Source organism: Otolemur garnettii, unplaced genomic scaffold, assembly GCF_000181295.1.
Source record: "Otolemur garnettii isolate 467f Iridium unplaced genomic scaffold, OtoGar3 scaffold00006, whole genome shotgun sequence".
NCBI lineage: Eukaryota > Metazoa > Chordata > Mammalia > Primates > Galagidae > Otolemur > Otolemur garnettii.
In genome coordinates this window covers 45,560,391-45,579,585 of record NW_003852401.1, presented here as the reverse complement: position 1 = coordinate 45,579,585, position 19,195 = coordinate 45,560,391, and the positions used below count along the sequence as shown (strand labels likewise).

The following is a 19,195-nucleotide window of genomic DNA, read 5'->3' as shown; positions in this document are numbered from 1 at the left end:
TATAGTGTCCATTTTTGTCTTTCTTTAATTTCTTAAAGTGGCTTTAAATCCACTTGTATCTCCAAATAAAATTGCAATCCTGCCTTTGTTCTGATTTCTACTTGCCTGAAATATTGTTTTACAGCCCTTCACCTTGAGTCTTTTTTTGTCCTTAGAGGCTTGATGTTTTTCCTGTACACAACATACAGTTTGCTTGTGTTTTTTTTATCCAGTCATCCGGCCTTTGCCTCTTCAGTGGGGAATTCAAACCATTCACATTTATTGAGAGAATTCATAAATTTGGTAGAGTTCTGTTTGTCTTGTTTTGTGAGGGGTCTACCTAGTTTTATCAGTAGAGCCATTATGGAAGCTAGACTTTGACCTTTCATTTCTGGGTATTGATAGTGGTCCTTTACTTTGGTGTTGGTCCATTGTGATGGTCTGTGTGTAGTATGGGTCTGACTACTTCCTGCAGAGCTGACCATGTAATGGCAAATTTTCTCAATGCTTGCTTGTCAGTAAAAGATTTGATTTCTTCATCAATTATAAAACTTAGTTTGGCAGAATACAGGATTCTAGGATTGAAGTTGTTTTGTTTGAGTAAATTGAAAGTTGAAGCCCAATCTCTTCTGGCTTGTAAAGTTTCAGTTGACAAGTCTATTGTCACCCTGATGGATCTGCTCCTATATATCAATTGGTGCTAACTCCTGGCTGCTTGCAGAATTTTCTCTTTCATTTTGACCTTGGCCAAGTTCTTTATAATGTGTCTAGGAGATGCCCTATTTGTATTAAAACAAATTGGGGTCTGATATCCATCTAAAAATGGATGTGTCAGAATCCTTAGTGATGCCTGGAAAATTTGCAGTTATGATATCCTCCAGTAGGGCTTCCATGTCTTTGGATTGATCTTCTCCTTCAGGGATCCCTATAATTCATATGTTTGTATAATTCATACAGTCCCATAATTCTCTAAGAGATTTCTGTGCTTTTACTCTCCTCTTTTCTGCCTCATAAATGCTTGAGTTAAAGCAAGAACCCTATCTACTAGCTCTGAGATTCTTTCTTTCTTCTCCATGGTTTAATCTTTCACTGATACTTTCAACTACATCTTTAAGTTCTCTGAATGTCTCCATCAATTCACTAAGCTACAGTATATCCTTTCTTTTTTTTTTTGTAGAGACAGAGTCTCACTTTTTCGCCCTCGGTAGAGTGTAGCGGAGTCGCTCCAGCAACCTCCAACTCCTGGGCTTAGGCGATTCTTCTGCCTCAGCCTCCTAAGTAGCTGGGACTATAGGCGCCTGCCACAATGCCCGACTATTTTTTGTTGCAGTTTGGCCGGGGCTGGATTTGAACCCGCCACCCTCGGTATATGGGGCCGGTGCCCTACTCACTGAGCCACAGGTGCCTCCCAGTATATCCTTTCTACTTTCATCATTTCTTTTATTCATCTCTTGGGTCAATTTTTGGATTTCTTTTCAGTGGTTTTCCACTTTCTCTTCTATTCCCTTCATCACTTTTGCCATCCATATTCCAAATTCCCTTTATGTTATTTTCATAATTTCTTTAGGGGGAAGCCTTTAGTAATAGCTGCCTCATGATCCCTTGGGGGAGTTGATCTGTTCTGGTTTTTTATTTTGCCAGAATTTTTTTGTTGGTTCTTCCTCACTGTGTTCAATTCCTTCCCCTACTTTCTCCTTTCTTTTCCTCCTTCTCCTTAAATTTACTTGTCTCTGTGCTTGGATATTAGAGTGGCCAAGAGTGGCTAGTGAGGCAATGTATCTAGTCCCACTGTCTTGGACTCCTTCTCCCTCAAGATACAAATTAAATGTAAATGAACATTCATATTTGAATTGTTTAGGTGTTACGGTATTGTGGTTATGTTTTATAAGTCCTTGTCTTTTAGAGATATTTCCAAAAACCTTTATTGATGAAATTATGTAAGGTTTGAGATTTGCTTCTAAATAATATGGATGGCAAGGAAGTGGAGGGACAAGATTGGCTGTGTGTTGATGAGGCCATGAAGAGTAATTATACTATTTTGTTTATTTCTGATTATGCTTGATATTTTCTATAGTAAAGGAAAAAATGAGTGTGTCATGTGTGTAAGTCATACCTTTAGGTTTAAAAAGTATCATGTATCACATGAACATCTCAAATGTCCAATATCTAAGGATTTGCACAGCAGTACAAGAAGAGGCTGCAGATAGAGTCAGGGACTTGTTAGCCACAACTGGACTTGGGGTCATCTTTGTTCCTTGATTGATATACTTATTATCTTGGTATTTGTCTTTATCTATAGAAAAATGCAAGAAAGTTACAAGTAAGTTACTAGCTTCTTAGTGTTCAGATTGCTTTATATGTACGAGGAATATCAAGGAAAAGCTCTCAAAAAAGGCAACCATGCATGACTAGAATAGGGTAACACTTTATGTGATGGCCAGCCTTTTGAAATGGGTAAACATGAAGTGAAATAAATAGGCAATTGGATCAGGTCAAAATAACAAGCTTTTCATTCTTCACTTTTTGTGTGTGTGTGGTACTTACAAAACAAATCTCTTTAAATGATTGGATTGATTACCCTGTAAAATTAAAAAATTGAGTATACAGTCTATTAAGTTGGCATAGCTTTAGCTTCCCTAGCAGGTGAGCTGTCAGCAGTTAAGAATGTTCAGTATCTGGCATGGGTCCAGGCATAGTTATTTATTGATTGACATCTTTAATGGTTTTCTTTTTTCTTATCCCAGGATTTCCTTCAAATGCTATTGGAGAACATCCCAGAAGAAAAAAAGTAAGGACCAATTTAGGAATTAAGAGGCCAGTTTTACTTTGAATGTTAAAAATGGCCCTGCCATCATTTTTGGCTTTTGACAACCTAAAAAGTTCAACCTGCTTCTCTTAGTAGAGGTAGGGACCAACTTAAGCCAGTGGGAATCACAGGATAATCAGCCCAACTTTGGGATGCTAGGACCAATGTGTACAACTGGGGATCCCAGAGTCAGGAGCCTTGAAGGTGGTGTAGGAAGCAGGCCAAAGGCAGTCTGCGGCCTTGGCTGCTGTAGAAAAGAATGGAGGAGGGGAAAGTTCTAAAAATGTAGGGTAGGCTCAGCACCTATAACACAGTGGTTACGGTGCCAGCCACATGCACTGAGGCTGGTAGGTTCAAACCTGGCCTGGGCCAGCTAAACAACAATGACAACTGCAACAAAAAATAGCCAGGCATTGTGGTGGGTGCCTGTAGTCCGAGCTACTTGGGAAGTTGAGGCAAGAGAATTGCTTAAGCCCAAGAATTGGAGGTTGCTGTGAGCTGTGATGCCACAGCACTCTACTAAGGGTGACATAGTGAGACTCTATCTCCAAAATAAACAAATAAATAAATAAAAAGTTAGGGTAGCTCCCAGTTAGTGCAGCTTAATACAAGGAAGCATTGTTTAATTGAAGGCAAAAATATATAGTAATAATAGCCTAGAATTCAAAGTCAGGCTCGCTTAGGTTCTAAACTCAACTCTGCTACTACCCAACTATGAGATTTGGATCAAGTCACATCATCCCTTCAAATTTCAGCTTTTTACCCTCTCTGGCAGAGCTTTAGGGAGGATTAAAGGAGCTAACATATATTTTAAAAGTAGGCATTCAATCAATGATTGATTAGTTTTTATAATCATTTTCTATAGATCAGGCATTGGATACAGGATTTACATACAGTAATTATTCAGCCCTTACTACAACACTTTTCATCATTGTCATCATACTAGTGATTATTATAAGCCCATGGTTACTGAGAGTTGACTATGTCCAGACACTCATTTAATCCTCAGAATAGCACTATTTGGTTTTTATCCCTATTTTACCAAGAAAGAGGAATGATATGCCAAGAGGTCGTAACCAGCCTGGGATCTCCCAGCTACCTGTATGTGGTTGGGCTGCCTGAGTCCAGTCAGTCTAGCTCTGGAGCCTATGCTCTTATCCAGTATGTTACAGATGAGGAAACTGAGGTGCTCAGGAGTTAGTATCTTTTTCCAAGATCTCTCAGCAAGTGAGAGAGAATAGATTGGAATTATGTCTGTCTGGCTCTAGCCCATGTTCTTTTCAGGACACTGCTTAGTATGAGCTCATTGCCCTGGAAAGGGAGGAGAGCCTCATTTTTGCAAGTGTCCAGTTTTAGGCTGGCTGATCATCTACAAGGTTTATGGATGAGGCTTAAGACCTGTGTCACAGGCTAAACTAGGTTTACTACAACCTTCTTCTAATTTCCTATCTTAATTTAGGCCCTAAACATTTAAAGTAAATACCAGAAACATAATTTCTAATAGCAAAATTGGTATTCAAACAATAAAGGGGGGGAATCTTGAGAAATTAAACATTTCTCTGAATAACATTCTCTGCTAACATTACTCTCCTCATTTCTGACCCATACTTGTAGCTATGGTTTTTGCACATAACAGATTTTCAAATGTAGAAATGAATTCTTTGACATAGACATATACCTAGATCCATGCAATGTTAGTCACCTACATGTTAATGGCTTTCTCAAGGGTAAGGTGGCAGGGCTTATGCTGCCAGACTAGGTGCAGGAGAGACATGCAAATTTGAAGAGAGGGTACAGTGGCCATGAAGATGTGGAGGGTTTTTCCTAAGCATTGAGTTTTTCCCTGGCCTTTTTTGTGTAAACTTCCCTATCTTCTACCTTCTATTCAGAATGGCTCCAAATTCTTTCTTCAATAGGCAGAAATATTGTTGGTGATTTTTTTTATACTTAATAGTTGTCGGCTCGCTTGCCTGTAGCTCAAGCAGCTAAGGCACCAGCCACATACACCAGAGCTGGTGGGTTCAAATCCAGCCTGGGCCTGCCAAACAATAATGATAACTACAACCAAAAAATAGCCAGGCATTATGGCTGGTGCCTGTAGTCCCAGCTACTTGGGAGGCGGAGGCAAGAGAATTGCTTAAGCCTAGGAGTTGGAGGTTGCTGTGAGCTGTGATGCCACGGTATTCTACCCAGGGTGACAGCTTGAGACTCTATCTCAAAAAAAAAAAAAGTTGTTCATATTTGGGGGGTACATATGATATTTTGATATACACATAACGTGTAATGATCAAATCAGGGCAGTTGGGACATTTATCACACCATCATTCATCTCCTCTTGGCTTTTTGTTTGTATGTTTGCTTGGGGTTTTGTTGTTGTCATTGTTATGGTTTTGTGAGTTTCTTTTTTGGAAATATGATCTTGCTCTGTTGCCCAGGCTAGAGTATAGGGGCTTCAACCTAGCTCATAGCAATTTCAAACTCCTGGGCTCAAATGACCCTTCTCCCTCAGCCTCTTGAGTAGCTGGGATTAAAGGCACATATAACCATGCCTTGCTAATTTTTCTATTTTTTGTAAAGATGCTCTTGATCAGGCTAGTCTTGAACCCCTGAGCTCAAGTGATCCTCCTGCCTTGGCCTCACAAAGTACTAGGATTACAGGCATGAGCCACCATGCCTGGCCTCACCCCATCTTTATGTTGGGAACATTCCAATTTCTCTCCTCCAGCAATTCTGAACTACATAAACTATAGTTGCTCTGCTATGCTATAGAACACTGAATCTTATTCCATCTAACTGTATTTTGGTACCCATTAGAAACACACATAAAGCAAGCCAGTGCACCGTGCAGAATTAACATAGCCATATTGTTTGATAAATTCCTTTGTCTCCTTTTGATGGGGAAGATGGTCTTATCTAGGAATATTACACAAGGCCTTAGTGATTGGCCAAGATAGTTTACCTTTCAGAAGTCTGTTTAAGCAAGTGTAGGTTGTTTGGGGAGGGGGGTTCTGATTTACCATCTTTTGTCTTTTTTTATAAAGAGGACATATGGGTTTTGCTCAGGTGAAAAATGACATCAGATGTGGTCCTTATTCCTAAAATTAAGAACAATAGTTTACCTATAAGATACTTTTTTTTATTTTCTTTGTACCTGCCCCAGAATAACTTCCTCAGGTCCTATGATAGAATGAAGCAGTTTTAGGAACTAAAGCATAAAAAGAAAGAAAATTATAGAAACAGTATACTACCTTCTTTAGGCTGTTACCAAAGTTTATTTCTGAGTGGTGACTATGCATTTTTTTAGAAGAACTTCTTAGGGCATAACCGAAGCAATTTTAACTGAAGCAACAAAGTACATTTTTAGTTTTGTAGGTCTTCTCTCTTTTAACTTCTTCCTAATAAGGTTATGGAGTTCATCTGGATGGCCCCTGAACCCTCTGGCTCAGGAGACCTGGATTTTATCATCGTGAATATTTATTGAGGCTACACATCAGGCCCACAAAGAGACTTTTGTTGTAATTGTGGAAGTTAAGAGCAGTGTCCCTGTCTTAATGGTGACCACCAACCACCTATCACATGCATTTTGATAGGATACCTCTTCTAATTAGATCATGTTTTACCAGCAGTTTAAGCTTTTTTAAAAAAAATTCTCCTTAAAAGCTAAGGAGATTTCAGTCCTACAATGAACCTATTTTAGCAGGTATACCAGAATATATTTTGAAACTCATACATCTTCTTGCCTGCTAACTAATCTCAGAATCTAGTTCAGCTATTAAAACAGACTGTTTACCCTATTACCTATAGAACATATTGTACCAATTTTATCTAGGTCTCCAAAGGCCCCCACACCTACCCCCTGAAGCCCTAATGTTTGGCCCCTGCTGCAAACCGATCCTTAGGCACATCTGTTAGGCACGTGAGCTGTTCTGAATAGGGCAAAGTTTTTCAGATCAGACCAGGCAGTTAGTGTTCACAGGCCAGCCTTGTGTGTGTCATATTACATTTGTGTTGTTCTCTTGCTTTGATGCATTGAACATTCCTTATTGAGTATCTTTTATACTAAGCTTTGGGCTAGATACTAGAGAACAGAGAGGAATAAATCCAATGCCCAGGCCTAGGAAGCTCTTAGTCTACTGCTCAGGACATAACAGAAACAGGTCATTATGACTCAGTGTAGGAATCGCTCTAGGGAGTTTCAGAGTCCTTGGGACACAGAGAATGGTCTCATCAGTCCTAGCCTTGAGACTTCAGGCAGAGCCACTGAAGAACTTAAGGATAGGGGTGTCATCAGCAGATTGGTAAGATTCCTCAAGGGAAGCAGTATCAGGAAGAGATGGGGCTAGAGAAGTAGAATCCAGAAGACCAGTTAGAAACCAACACAGCAGTTCAGCCCAAAGATCTTGAGAGCTGAGTCTATGGCAGGAGTTGGGACAGTGGCAGTGGTGGTGGAGTTTCAGAGTAATGAACAGCTCTGTGGCCAGGCACGGTGGCTCACGCCTGTAATCCTAAGACTCTGGGAGGCCGAGGTGGGTGGATAGCTTGAGATCACCAGTTTGAGACTAGCCTGAGCAAAAAGTGAGACCCTATCTTTACTAAAAATAGAAAAACTGAGACAAGAGGATCGCTTGAGCCCAAGAGTTGGAGGTTGCTGTGAGCTTCGACACCACAGCACTTTACTCAGGATGACAGCTTAAGACTGTCTCAAAAAAAAAAAAAAAGCTCTGAGGGATACTTGAGAGTTGCTGTAGGTAAGACTTGGCTGATATGTTGTAAAAGATGAACAGAGGATTCAAGCATGTGCCTGACCTTTCTTTCTTGGCCACTAAGTTACCCTCTGAAGTAGCAGCGTAAATGCAGAGGGGCAGGTGTTTGAGGAATCAGAGTGGAGCAGAGTGAGTGGAAAGGGAAAGTATTTGAAGGTAGAAGCAGGGGGACTCCATAATATAAAACTAAAAGTGCTTAGAAGAAACTCCAGACAAATCCTGGGCACCCCAGGACTACTTTGTCTAATGTACTTTGCCCACTCCGTATTCCAATGTTATCAGAAGCCACTGCCTCTTTCTTTGCCATCAACTATTATGTTTGCATAGGCACGTTCGTATGTTTGTTTTAATCTAATACTTTTCCTCCTATGGGGAGCTAAGGAGTACGTGTTTTATAAATGTGACCTCAGCAATATTTATTATTTACCCAAGTACAAATGACTTGTTTTGATCAAGAAAATAAGTTACTATATGCAAAGCTTTGAGAGGCACACTATATACAGCCACATGTAGGGAGGGCACTTAAAATCATAAGTTAACTAAAATTTTATTTTATTTTTAATTAATTAATTTTTTTTTTTTTTGAGACAGAATCTCACTCTGGATAGTGTGCCATGATGTCATAGCTCACAGCAACCTCAAACTCTGGGGCTTGAGCAATGTTCTTGCCTCGGCCTCCTGAGTAGCTGGAACTACAGGTGCCCACTACAATACCCAGCTAGTTTTTCTATTTTCAGGAGAGATGGGGTCTTACTCTTGCTCAGGCTGATCTTGAACTCCTGAGCTCAAGTGATCCACCCGTCTTGGCCTCCCAGAGTGCTAGGATTACAGCCATGAGCCACTATACTCGACCCTAACTAAAATTTTAAAATCTATCCAGAATGTATAAGTTGCATTCTAGTACAAGGGCATTTTTCATTTTAGACTCTGAGCTCCGAAGTTCCCATTGCTTTGCCTCTGTCTGGTACCTGCACTTCCAAAGATCTTTTGGTCTGTCATTTATTTCCTGTGCAAGTTGCTGTGCTTTCCTTCAGAGGCATTGACCGTGATCTTTAGGATCTCAAGAGCTGAAGACAGGAGGTGGGGGTGATAAAGACATTTCTCTTGATCTGCAACAAGTAGATAGGCACAAGTAACAAATACAGCTAATAACCAATTCCCTGTCCTTGTCACCCCAACCTCAGAAATCAACTGAGCAAGCAAATCCAGTCATGTGCAATACCATTTTCTGGCAAGTCTGTTTATTTCTATTTTCTTTAACATCATGAAGAGATACGATTGCTCACTTTCTCAGCTCTAAATACAGTTTATTTTTCTAAGCAGCATCTTGCCAGGGTGGCCTGCATGTTCTCCCCCCTGCTGTGTTAACTAAGTGCGACCACATTTATAGCTCCAGAGACTGGAGACAGACCGTTGCAATGCAGAGTTGCCCCATAGGCTATAGGAGCAGTGAGGGAGCAGCCAGCCAGAGAGAGAGCAAAACCACCTGCCGGTTCCGAATACCCAGGAGGACTCAGGGTGACAAGGGTGGCTGTCGTGCCTACATTTCAGTAATGAGGCAGGACGTACACTCTTGCCAGTGCAAATATGGAGGACAGGCAGTCATGGGTGTGTGTACTTTTAGCTAGCTGTGTAAAATCAATTTCCATAGTGATCAGACATGCAGAAGAGTAATTTCCTGTAAGTCCTGGGTTCTGGTTAAGTGGAAATGCTTCTGCTTGTCTGTTGTGATTATTTAAGCCACATGATCTCAGAAGGAAAAAATTCACCATTGGCTTAGACTCTTAAGTGTCTCGATTTGAAAAAGTCAGCTTTTAGCTTTCCCATTGTATATATCCAAGCCCAGACCTAAAAATTCGCCCATGCTGTCACCTCAATAATTATAAACAAAATAGCAAAAGCTACATACATGTTACCTTTTTTGCCTAAAACATGTAGTCCATTTCTTCCTTGAAAATTAAACATTTTATTACTGTCTCTTATAATTTCCTTAGGAAGTAAGGTCACTTGTAGAACCTTTTAAAAAATACTGTTTTTAGGGCAGTGCCTATGGCTCAAAAGGGTAGGACGCTGGCCCCCTATGCCAGAGGTGGCGGGTTCAAACCCAGCCCTGGCTCCCCCCCAAAAATACTGTTTTTAGCAACTGAAGTTAATGGTTTCATCTTCCTCTCAAAATAAATTGACATCTTATCCCAGCAGTCACCAAATAGGGTATGACCAGATATCACTGTGACATCTGCACTGGTACTGGGAATTTAGAAAACTGGGGAGTTTTTCATTTTAAAAAATTTTCAGAATATGGGGGTACACATGTTTTAGTTACATAGTTTGCTTTCGTACACCATGAGCCAGAGACAAAAGTGTGTGCATTGTACCCCTTAGGTGTGAATTTACTTATCACCCTCTCCCCACCTGCTTAGTGTCTTTTGTAATAACCTGGGTGGATCTGAACAGAACATTCTTCCGAGCCAAGTATCACAAAAATGAAAAGACAAACACCTCACGTACTCCAGATTGGAAGGAATTGATCGACACTTACGTGCACACATGGAAGTGAAAACTGGGTTTTTTCTTGAACTCTCTGTCTGGCCTGACTTTGGCCAGAGTCATGGTGTGCTACACTTTCTCCGTCTGCTAAAAAGCCACACAACAATTGACCCTCACTTCACAAGGATATTATGAGAAATGAAGTGATAATAGTTATAAGATGCTTTGAACCTTTCCAAAGGAAAATGATCTGAAAACACATGTTTTCTTCATTCACGGGAAAGTCCCCTTCACTCCCGTGTGCAGCTGACCCATGAACTCTCCTGCTCTCACACTTCTGCCCACCCACACCCAGTGGTCTCCCCATTGCTTCAGAGATGTAACGAAAGGGCTAACAAACAGGACACCTGCAGCGGGAGGGAGCCGGCCTTCAGCGGGGAAGTCAGTGTGGGTAGGAGCAGCCACGGGCTCTCTCCCCTTCTGCAGGCTCGTCTGTACCATAACAGAAAGAAATGCTGGGGCTTCCTGGCCAGGCACCACAGGTTCAAATCCCAGCACTTCAGGTACCTATGTGGCCTTGGATAAGTGTCTCAGCCTCTCAGAACCTTTATAATACTGGCTTTACACAGTTTTTATAATGTATAAATGAGAGTTTTGTCAATAGGTACGTGTAGGTATTTGATAAATAGTAGCTATTACTTTTATGCCTTTACTTGGCAGTGAATAGGGGAGTTTTTATGTGCTTTGTTTTTAGTATCACTGTATATTTGTTTCCATGCGTAGTTACTACATATGTGAAGCACAATTTGCCTTAATACTTGTCAACAAAGTAAACCTCAGGGTTGGCTGTAGACTGTGGCACAGACTGACTGTGTGCAACCACACACTCTCTGTGGAAAGTTGGCCGGCAGAGGTTGCTGGGGCCCATGGTCCACACACCATTTCCTAGACTCCAGCAGGACCTCCCCAGCACTACACTCCAGGTCTGTCTGCAGCCGGCTTGGGCTCTTCTCATTGCCCCCTGCTGAAACATACTCTGGACGCTTCTAGGTGGCCTCCCTGCCTCCAGCTCCTTCCCCCTAAGTCATGCTTACTTGCCTCCATTTCTCTGCCAGGTCATTCTGCACTCATGCTTCAGAGCCTCTCTGATGAAGCCAAGGCCTCGTGGCAGGAACCCAGGTCCTCACAGGACACCCTGTTTCCTTCTTCCCCTATCCTGGGGCCTAGCCCAGCTAAGCTGAACGGTGTCTGCGTACCATGGTGTGGGTATTCCTGCTGCCTTTGCCCAGGATGAGCTTTCCCTCCATCTCAGTCGGCCCTTCCCCGCTAGGACACAGTTCACACATGGCTTCCTCAAGGAGCCTCTCTGAGTCCACCTGCCATTGCCATCTGTTCCACTGAAGCAGGTGTCTCCTCTTCCACACCTGGAGGATCATCATCTCTATGAGTACCGGGAGCCTGGTGTCTATCACCTTGCCCCTCATGACAGTCACTCCCTGGGTTTTTCCGTCTCAGCTTTCTCCTGCCCAGTAGGCATCCACCGAATGTTCCCCACCTAGAGAAGTCTGCCTGTTCTTTAGTCTTCCCTGGTGCAGACTTGGGGCCTCACTCAATAACATTCCAGGACTCGACTCCCCAGCCCCTCCTCCCTGCCTCTCCTAGAGAAGTATCTTTGGGCAGAAATTCCCCACAGGAAATTGATGTCCCTGTCCTCATATTCCCTCCTCCGTGGTGATGCACAACAGCTGTTCACCGTCTTTTGTGAAATCACTCAGAAATGGCAGCTAAGTCACTCTGCAGGATATTCAATCCCAGTTCCTTCTCTTCCCTCGTAGATGCAGAGTGTTAGCCTCTTTCATCGTCACTGCTGCTCTTTCTAGATCCTGCCCACATTCTGTATCTTCTTCTTAAATATCTTACTGGGAAAAGACCTATTTTCCTAGCATGCTGCAGTGTCTCAGTGCAGGAGCCCGCCTCTCACTTGGCTTTCCCGAGGATCTCTTCAAGGATGGGAAGCAGGAGCTTTGGCCCCAGGCATCCAGGCACAGAGAGGAGGGACCTTCTCTGGCTGAAAAGGAAGCCAGTAAAGGACACTTTCCTACCTGTGCCCAAGGGAACTTGGAGCCATTTGATTTTTCTGGTGAAAGTGTGAGGCTGGAAGTTAAGCTAGATCCTATAATTTACACTGAAGGCAAGACTACGCACTTGCAGCCCATTCTCCTTTGACATGAATGCAGACTGTCCCCACCTTACCTGCCACTGCATATGCCAGAGGACAGTCACTTGGGGGGGGGGGCGAGGTACTCACCTTGCCTGCCCTGATTTAGAGACACAGGCTTGTTTTTTTCCCAACCTGCCCCGTTGGCGCTTTGCTTTAAATCAGCAGTGTTTTTCAACCTTTTTTTTTTAATCTCACCACACACTTAAGCCTATAGTTAAACTTCCACAAAGCACTTAAATTATGTTGATCAAAAATATAGTTAAAAAAAAGAATATACTTACTGTGCTTTGAACATCGTTCACAAATAGTTTAATTACTGATCTTTAAAAATCTTCACGGCACACCCACTGAAAATCACTGCTCTAACTGGTCAGTTAGCCCCACTCTCTTCCTCCTGGAAGATCAGTCATGCTCAGTAAGGGCATCCCCAGCCCTTCTCCCAAGCAAATCAGGCTCAAGAAAGAACCGAGAACTTACGGCAGGCACTCTGAGAGCTTCCCTCCTTTCCTTTCTAACTACTGCCCACACTCCCCACTTCTCTCTTCAAGTCGCCCCCACCTCCACCACACACGCATGTGCGTGCGCACACACACTCTCACAGCTAACCGGGGTCTTGGCCATTTACATGGACATTGTCACTGTTCAGTGACAACTAAGACCCAGAGATGGTGGCATCAGCCTTTGCTAGGAGGCATGTTCAGTAATCCCACTGAGTTAGGAACCTGGAGCATGTAGAGAGGTAGTCACATCCCCTCTGTCCACTCTGTCCCCTTCCTTCTGCCTCATAGTCCCACAGAGAGGAATATCAACTTTCATATGCATGTATACCATTTGCTCTGTGTCAGCTCAGATTTCCTTCCCTGTATTTTTTCTTTTTCTGTTTTGAAATAGCAATAGTTTCCTCCTTAAGCAATTTTTCCTTTTGCCCTGGTCAAGGAAGGCAAGGTGTATCAGTGACCAGTCGGGGGAAGAAAAGGAAGAGAAAATCAGTCATTTCCTTCCTTCCCCAATCCCATCCAACTCCTCCCTCCCTCCCTTTCTAGCTACTGCCCACACTCCCCACGAGGTCAAAGGACAGGGGTACACTTGACCACCAGTTCTTTAACATTACACGTAACATTGTATTTCTTCACGACTTCTATAATTGCAAAGAGGTGGGAGATGGTAAGTATACATAGTTATATAATTATATATATAATATAGTATATAACTTACAAAATTTAAAAAGATGCAGAGCTTAAATATATTACTGGTAAAGGTGAATATTAACTTTAAAAGGAATAACTTTTATTTCAATAAAAATTAAAAATATCTATGAGGATCCTCTTTCATTCATTCAAATAAAAAATATCTATGAGGATCCTCTTTCATACCAGGAGGTGTTTATTCCAAGTTCTGGGATGATATCTCAGAGCTTTGATCTGGGTAACAAACAGTTAAGTGTCAAGTAATCAAATAGCTCTCAGTCACAAACTGTGATGGATGCTGTGATGCTGAGACAGGGAGAGTGATGGATGTTAGGTACACCAGGGAGGCCTTGCTTCAGCCTGGGAGGAAGTCAAGAAAGACCTCCCTGTAAGCGGAGAGTCCAGGCATGAGAAGTGATCTAGAAGACAGTGGAAGATGGGTTTGTTTTAAAGGGCATTAGCCAAAGAAGACAGGAAAACACAACCTAAAGTCTGTTGACCCTGAATATATCAGATACTTAGTAAGTTTAGGGAGGCATCCAGTCAGCAGGGCATGAAAGCAAAAGAAATTTCAGCTGACTTCAGATCAGACATAACTAGCCTTAATAGGTCAAGTAAACCAAAGTGTGGGCCTGCTTGAAAACAGACCATGGAAGCCACACCAATTCCATGTATCTGAGCCGCTCTGTGGTCTGATAATGATTTGCATTGTTTTTGCAGTCCGTCATTACTGTAAGTACAGGTTTCAGGTTGATTGATGTAGTAAATGCTACAATGTTCAGGTTCTACTTTGCTTCACCACTCTCCAGGAAGCAGTCGAGCCTGGTATGTCCTATAAATATGCCTTATCCTCCCTAAATTGGCTTTCCTCGATCGAAAAGTTCTTTCAAAGCACTGAAGGCACCTGTGACGTTGCACCTGTGGTCTTGGTGTTCATGGTGCCTATTGCTGTTGATGAGAAGCTGTGCTGATGTGACTGGGCTCCCCTCCCCACTTTAACACAGGGGAGCAGTGCCCTTTCTCCAAAATACAGTTACCTCCAGACGATTGGGGTTATGATGTGCCCAAGTAGTTAGAACTAGTCTGCGTAACACGTACTTGGTAGCTTTTTAATCCTTTACTTTTTGTTTTATTTTTAAAGGCTTGAGTTGTCTGTTGAAAACATCTTTCAAGACTGGCTTGAGAGTTCTGGAATACCAAAGGTACACTTAGGATAATGCTTTAGGACAGTCTGGGGACAACAGTAAAGCTTGCTACTTGGCATATCAATTGTGACAATGATTTCTGAATATATGCACAGAACAGTAATATGTTACTGAGTTGGGGTAGCCCTAAGTCAGAAAACTACTGGTCTTCCTACTCCTTTTCAGCTTGACCTCACAGGTTATGCCTCTCGCCACTGTTTCAAATGACTTTGGTGCTATAGGTAGACAGGACAGGAGCCCCTGCACTGTGTTAAATGAGGTCTCATAAAGCATGGTGTATATTGTGGGTAGAGTCTCCAGGTAACAGTCGAATGCCTCCCGTGGGAAGCAGCAGGTCTCAACCTTTGCTTTTAGGACGTAGCCAGACCAGGGATCTGGGTGGGTGTGGCTTTCCTCTTCCCCAACATGCCTGCGCTGGACATCTCCCCCTGGTTCTGCATCCGGTCCTTGCCTCAGGCTGGCCTTCTCACCTGGATGACCTGTTTAGTTTCCTTTCTCTGTTTTAGGAACCTGGGCTCACCCCCGCTCAAGGTTTTCTCTTCTCCTTCTATGTCAGTCCATGGGCAACTATAAGGGAGAAATTTCCTAGCCAGCCCCAGCTCCATGGGAATCACCTGGCCTGGAGCCTCCTATTCCCTTCCACTTCCCAGGGCCTGCACTTCTCAAAGCCTGTTGGACAGCCCAGGCCCCCTCACTAATTTAAATACAGCCCCTAGTAAAAGCTTAGTAGGACCTGGGAAGTTGGAGGGTGGCATCCTAGATGGGGGACCAAAGGATCCTGGAGGCCTGGAGTTTTCGCAGTCTGCAGCCCCCAGAGCAGCTACAGACGGGGCCTGACCAATTCTAGTGGGTCTTGGACCTGGGGCAGACCCCCATGGCAGTGCGAAACTCTGCCCTGGGCCCAGGCAAGCAGCCCCTTCAGCCAGCTCGGTTCTAGTTTCATGACTGGTTATATGAGCTTCCCCTTGGGAGTGTCTGAATGTCAATGAATGTCTGTGAACCATGAAATGAAGGAGCAGGAGGGGCTGTTCTCTATTACCTTTTCATCCCTCTACTCGAATCTTTGTCCTTCCCCACCACATGGGCCGGGCCGGGGGGGGGGGGGGGGAATGTAGGCCACCAGCCACCATTAGCTCATTCCTAAAAAAGGACACTTTGCCTTCAGTTCAGGAATGTGTGTCACCTGTTAGAAGTTATTTGTTTGGCCCAATCCTTCTGGGAGCAAAAAGTAAAACAAAGCAGGCACGGGGCAAGGCAGCCCCGGGTCCAGGGAGGCAGTACTTTCCACTCATATGTGAGAATGAGGTCCTGTGGTTTCTAAGAAGGCGACCTCCAGACCAGACCACTCCCAAAAATCTAGGGCAAACAAGTTAAGGTTTGTCTGTGTAAATAGCCAAGCCTTGCCCTTCATTTATAAATGGGGATGGGGCAGGTTGGGGGGCCTTGTGCTTGGTGTTCCTAAGCCAGGTCATCTCAAGGCTCCCAGACATTCTTAGTGTGGCCTGGAAGCAGGGAAGGGTCCCAGGCTGGCAGAGCCAGCTCCTGAATTTCCTGGCCTGAAACAACAAGCTGCTGTTTGCAGCAGTTAGCCCCTAGGGAAGGGAAAAGAAAGAGTCCTTAATCCCGTGCCCAGAAGCAGGCGCACCCGACTTGGGTTGTGGCGCTGGGGCTGACCCTCTCACTGCCAGGGGCCATGTAATTTCCCCTGAAGAGGAGGAGGCTTTGCCACCAGCAGGAGGCTTTTGCTTTTCATTAAAAGGGGGAGGGGTATGTGGAAGAGAGATTTGCCTCTGAGCGGTACATTTTTTCCAAAGGTCTAGTTGCATTAGTGACAGCTTATAATGTAGACAGGAATCTCTGCTATAAACTGACAAAACCTGCTGTCAAAACAGCCAGGTGCAGTGAGGCCAACCAGCTATAAATTGTCTTTAAGACCCAACTGGTATTTCCTTGGGTGCTTAACTGTTCAGTAAAAACAACAGTGCCAAGACAGAAAAGGCCCTGATTTAGTGCACATCTTTCCATTGGCGAATGATCAGATGGCATCTTTTCATCTCTTCTGCCCATTTTCTGCCATTATTTATACGCCTGCTGCTGCTTTACCTGTTCTCAGCCGCTGTGACACTCCTTGAGAGTTTCTTCTTGTTTCCACCTCAGTGAAAGCCTCGGTGAGGGCCTGGGACCCTCTGGTTGCAGGAGCCTCGCGGTGAATGGGACACCTTGTTCTTTGTTCCTGTCATTATAATATAAAGTTACTAGTGTGCTTGCCCTGGAATGACAACCAGAGCACTGAAATTTCTCTGATGCTCTTTGTTCTTGTTAAAAATTTCTGTCCACCAGCAATTGAAGTCATTCATGACAAAAGAGTAACGTTCTCCTGGTGAAGTTTTCATTCCACAGGTTACAGAGGCTTTTTGTCTTCTGTCAGGAAGGCTTACCGTGTGGTTGGCCTCGATTTTCCTTTTTGGCCACATTGAATGGAAATCATTTTTTTTTTTTAAGTGGAAATAGCTTCAGCACCAATAAAAGTAAGCATGAACCCCCAAGAAGCAAAAGAAATTGTATCAAAACCTCTTTAAGGAACACCCTAACCATATAACCTCTGGCCTTGCAAAGAAATTGTAAATTGATTATACCATCATTATGGTAGATGATTTCTTTTTACAGCATTTTTTCTGGTTATAGAAGTATCACACATTTACTTGGAGGTAAAAAAAAAAAAAAAAGTTTGCAAATAAAAAACTAAAAATGAGCCAGAGACAAATTTTGATATACATTCTTTTGCTCGTTGTTCTAGCTGTACAAACACAGATTTTTACCCTCTTCTTTCTCTCCCTTTTTGACAGTAAAAATAATATGCTCTCTGTAGCAAGTTCAAACGGTAGCAAAATGTAAAATGTAAAAGCTCTTGCCCCCTTCAGTCTTACTCCGGAGAGGGAACCTGTCCTGATAACAGCTTGGTGTGTGTCCTCCCACACGTTCTCCGTGCTGAACAGCATGTAGGTGCATATCCTTTTGAAATAAAATTAGACTCTTGTCTTCCAAACTTAAAAGTTTCATTTAAGAATACATCTTATGTAGTTTCCCACAGCCCTTAATATAATTCAAGAGCACTAATTTTTAACAGCTGCATCACTTCCTAATGAGTAGTTCCATAATTGAATTTATTCAGCCTGTCCACTGTTAGAATAGGATACTGTACATCGTTTTCAGAATTCTTCTAATTTGGTAGCTAGCTCTATAAATAGATTTTGATTTCTTTTCATGTCTTCCCAAACAAAGGTCCCTCTCTATCCCATCTGCACATATATTCCCATCCGCTTTTAAAACATTTATGTGCAAACATACTAGAAATAACTTTTCTCTATCCGGCCTTCCTTCCATACTCCTTATTTTAGTATACTCCTGCCTTTCTTTGATTTCCTCTCCACACTGCCAAGTCCTAAGGTCCTTCTGTACATACTTAGTATATTTCTGATTTTCTTTCTTTTCCTAGCACCTCCACCATTTGTTAAATTATATTTCACTTGAACTAGTGCAGTAGCTAATTGATCTTTTAGCTGCCAGGCTCTTCCCTTTTCCATCTGTCATTCACATCAAGGCCACGTGAATCTTCCCAGGACAGAGCTCAGATCCATTCTCCTCACTAGAAACTTTTTCCCCATTGACAATGTATTTAGGACAGACTCTTTGCCTTGCCATTTGAGACTATCAGCAGGACTGTCCATAGCTACCTTTTTTTGAACCTTATTTTCCACCATTCTGAGGATATGCCCAACTATAACTCCCAATATACAAATATTTGTGAGCTTTACCACCAGTCTTCCTTTTCACATGCCCCTTTCTCGCTTTGAAATGCTTTCCTTTCTGTATCTCATACCATTCCCTCCCCACCAACCCCAGAGACAAGGGTTAGGGCTGATTCATCCATGCAGTGCCTATCATGAGGCTCATTTGTTTTGGTCTCTGCACATGTGGAGCTCAGTGGCTCACCACCCAATACAGTAGCTGCCTGTGCTTGTGAAGCACCTGAAATACATCTAGTGCACCCGAGGAGCTGAATTTTTAATCTTAATTAAAATCTCATCATTTACTTATTGTTTGGAACAACCTGGGTCTGTGACTGAATCTACTTTTTCTACTATAAATTTTATGAAATATAAATACAGACCCAGCATTACTGAATGAAAGGTAGCATCCAAATTGTGATGAACTGTGAAAACCCATCAGATTTAGAAGACTCAGTACAAAAATGAAGGTAAATATTTCATCATTTTTTAAAAATAGTGGTAACATGTTGAAATGATAACATTCTGGATATAGTACAACTTAATGTATATATACCCAATAAAATGTACTATCAAAATTAATCTCACCTGCTATATACTACTTTTTATTTTTTTGATACAGAGTCTTCCCCTAGGCTAGAGCGCTGTGGTGTCATAGCTCACCTCAACCTTAAACTCTTTTTTTTTTTTTTTTTTTTTTTTTTCAGCCTCCCTAGTAGCTGGGACTACAGGCGTGAGCCTTGATGTATATGGCCGGCA

The 19,195-nt window shown here is 42.7% G+C and overlaps 1 protein-coding gene across 3 annotated transcripts in view; it reads left to right on the top strand.

Annotated features, from left to right (window-relative positions):
- The window catches only part of CUNH9orf3 (chromosome unknown C9orf3 homolog), a 384,867-nt gene that overhangs the window by 262,906 nt on the left and 102,766 nt on the right, over positions 1–19,195 (top strand). For all 3 annotated transcript variants that reach the window (XM_012814094.2, XM_023508155.1, XM_023508160.1), the window contains 2 exons: positions 2,724–2,767; positions 14,585–14,645. In XM_012814094.2, the coding sequence (XP_012669548.1) occupies positions 2,724–2,767; positions 14,585–14,645 (105 nt within the window). The remainder of the gene's footprint in view (positions 1–2,723; positions 2,768–14,584; positions 14,646–19,195) is intronic.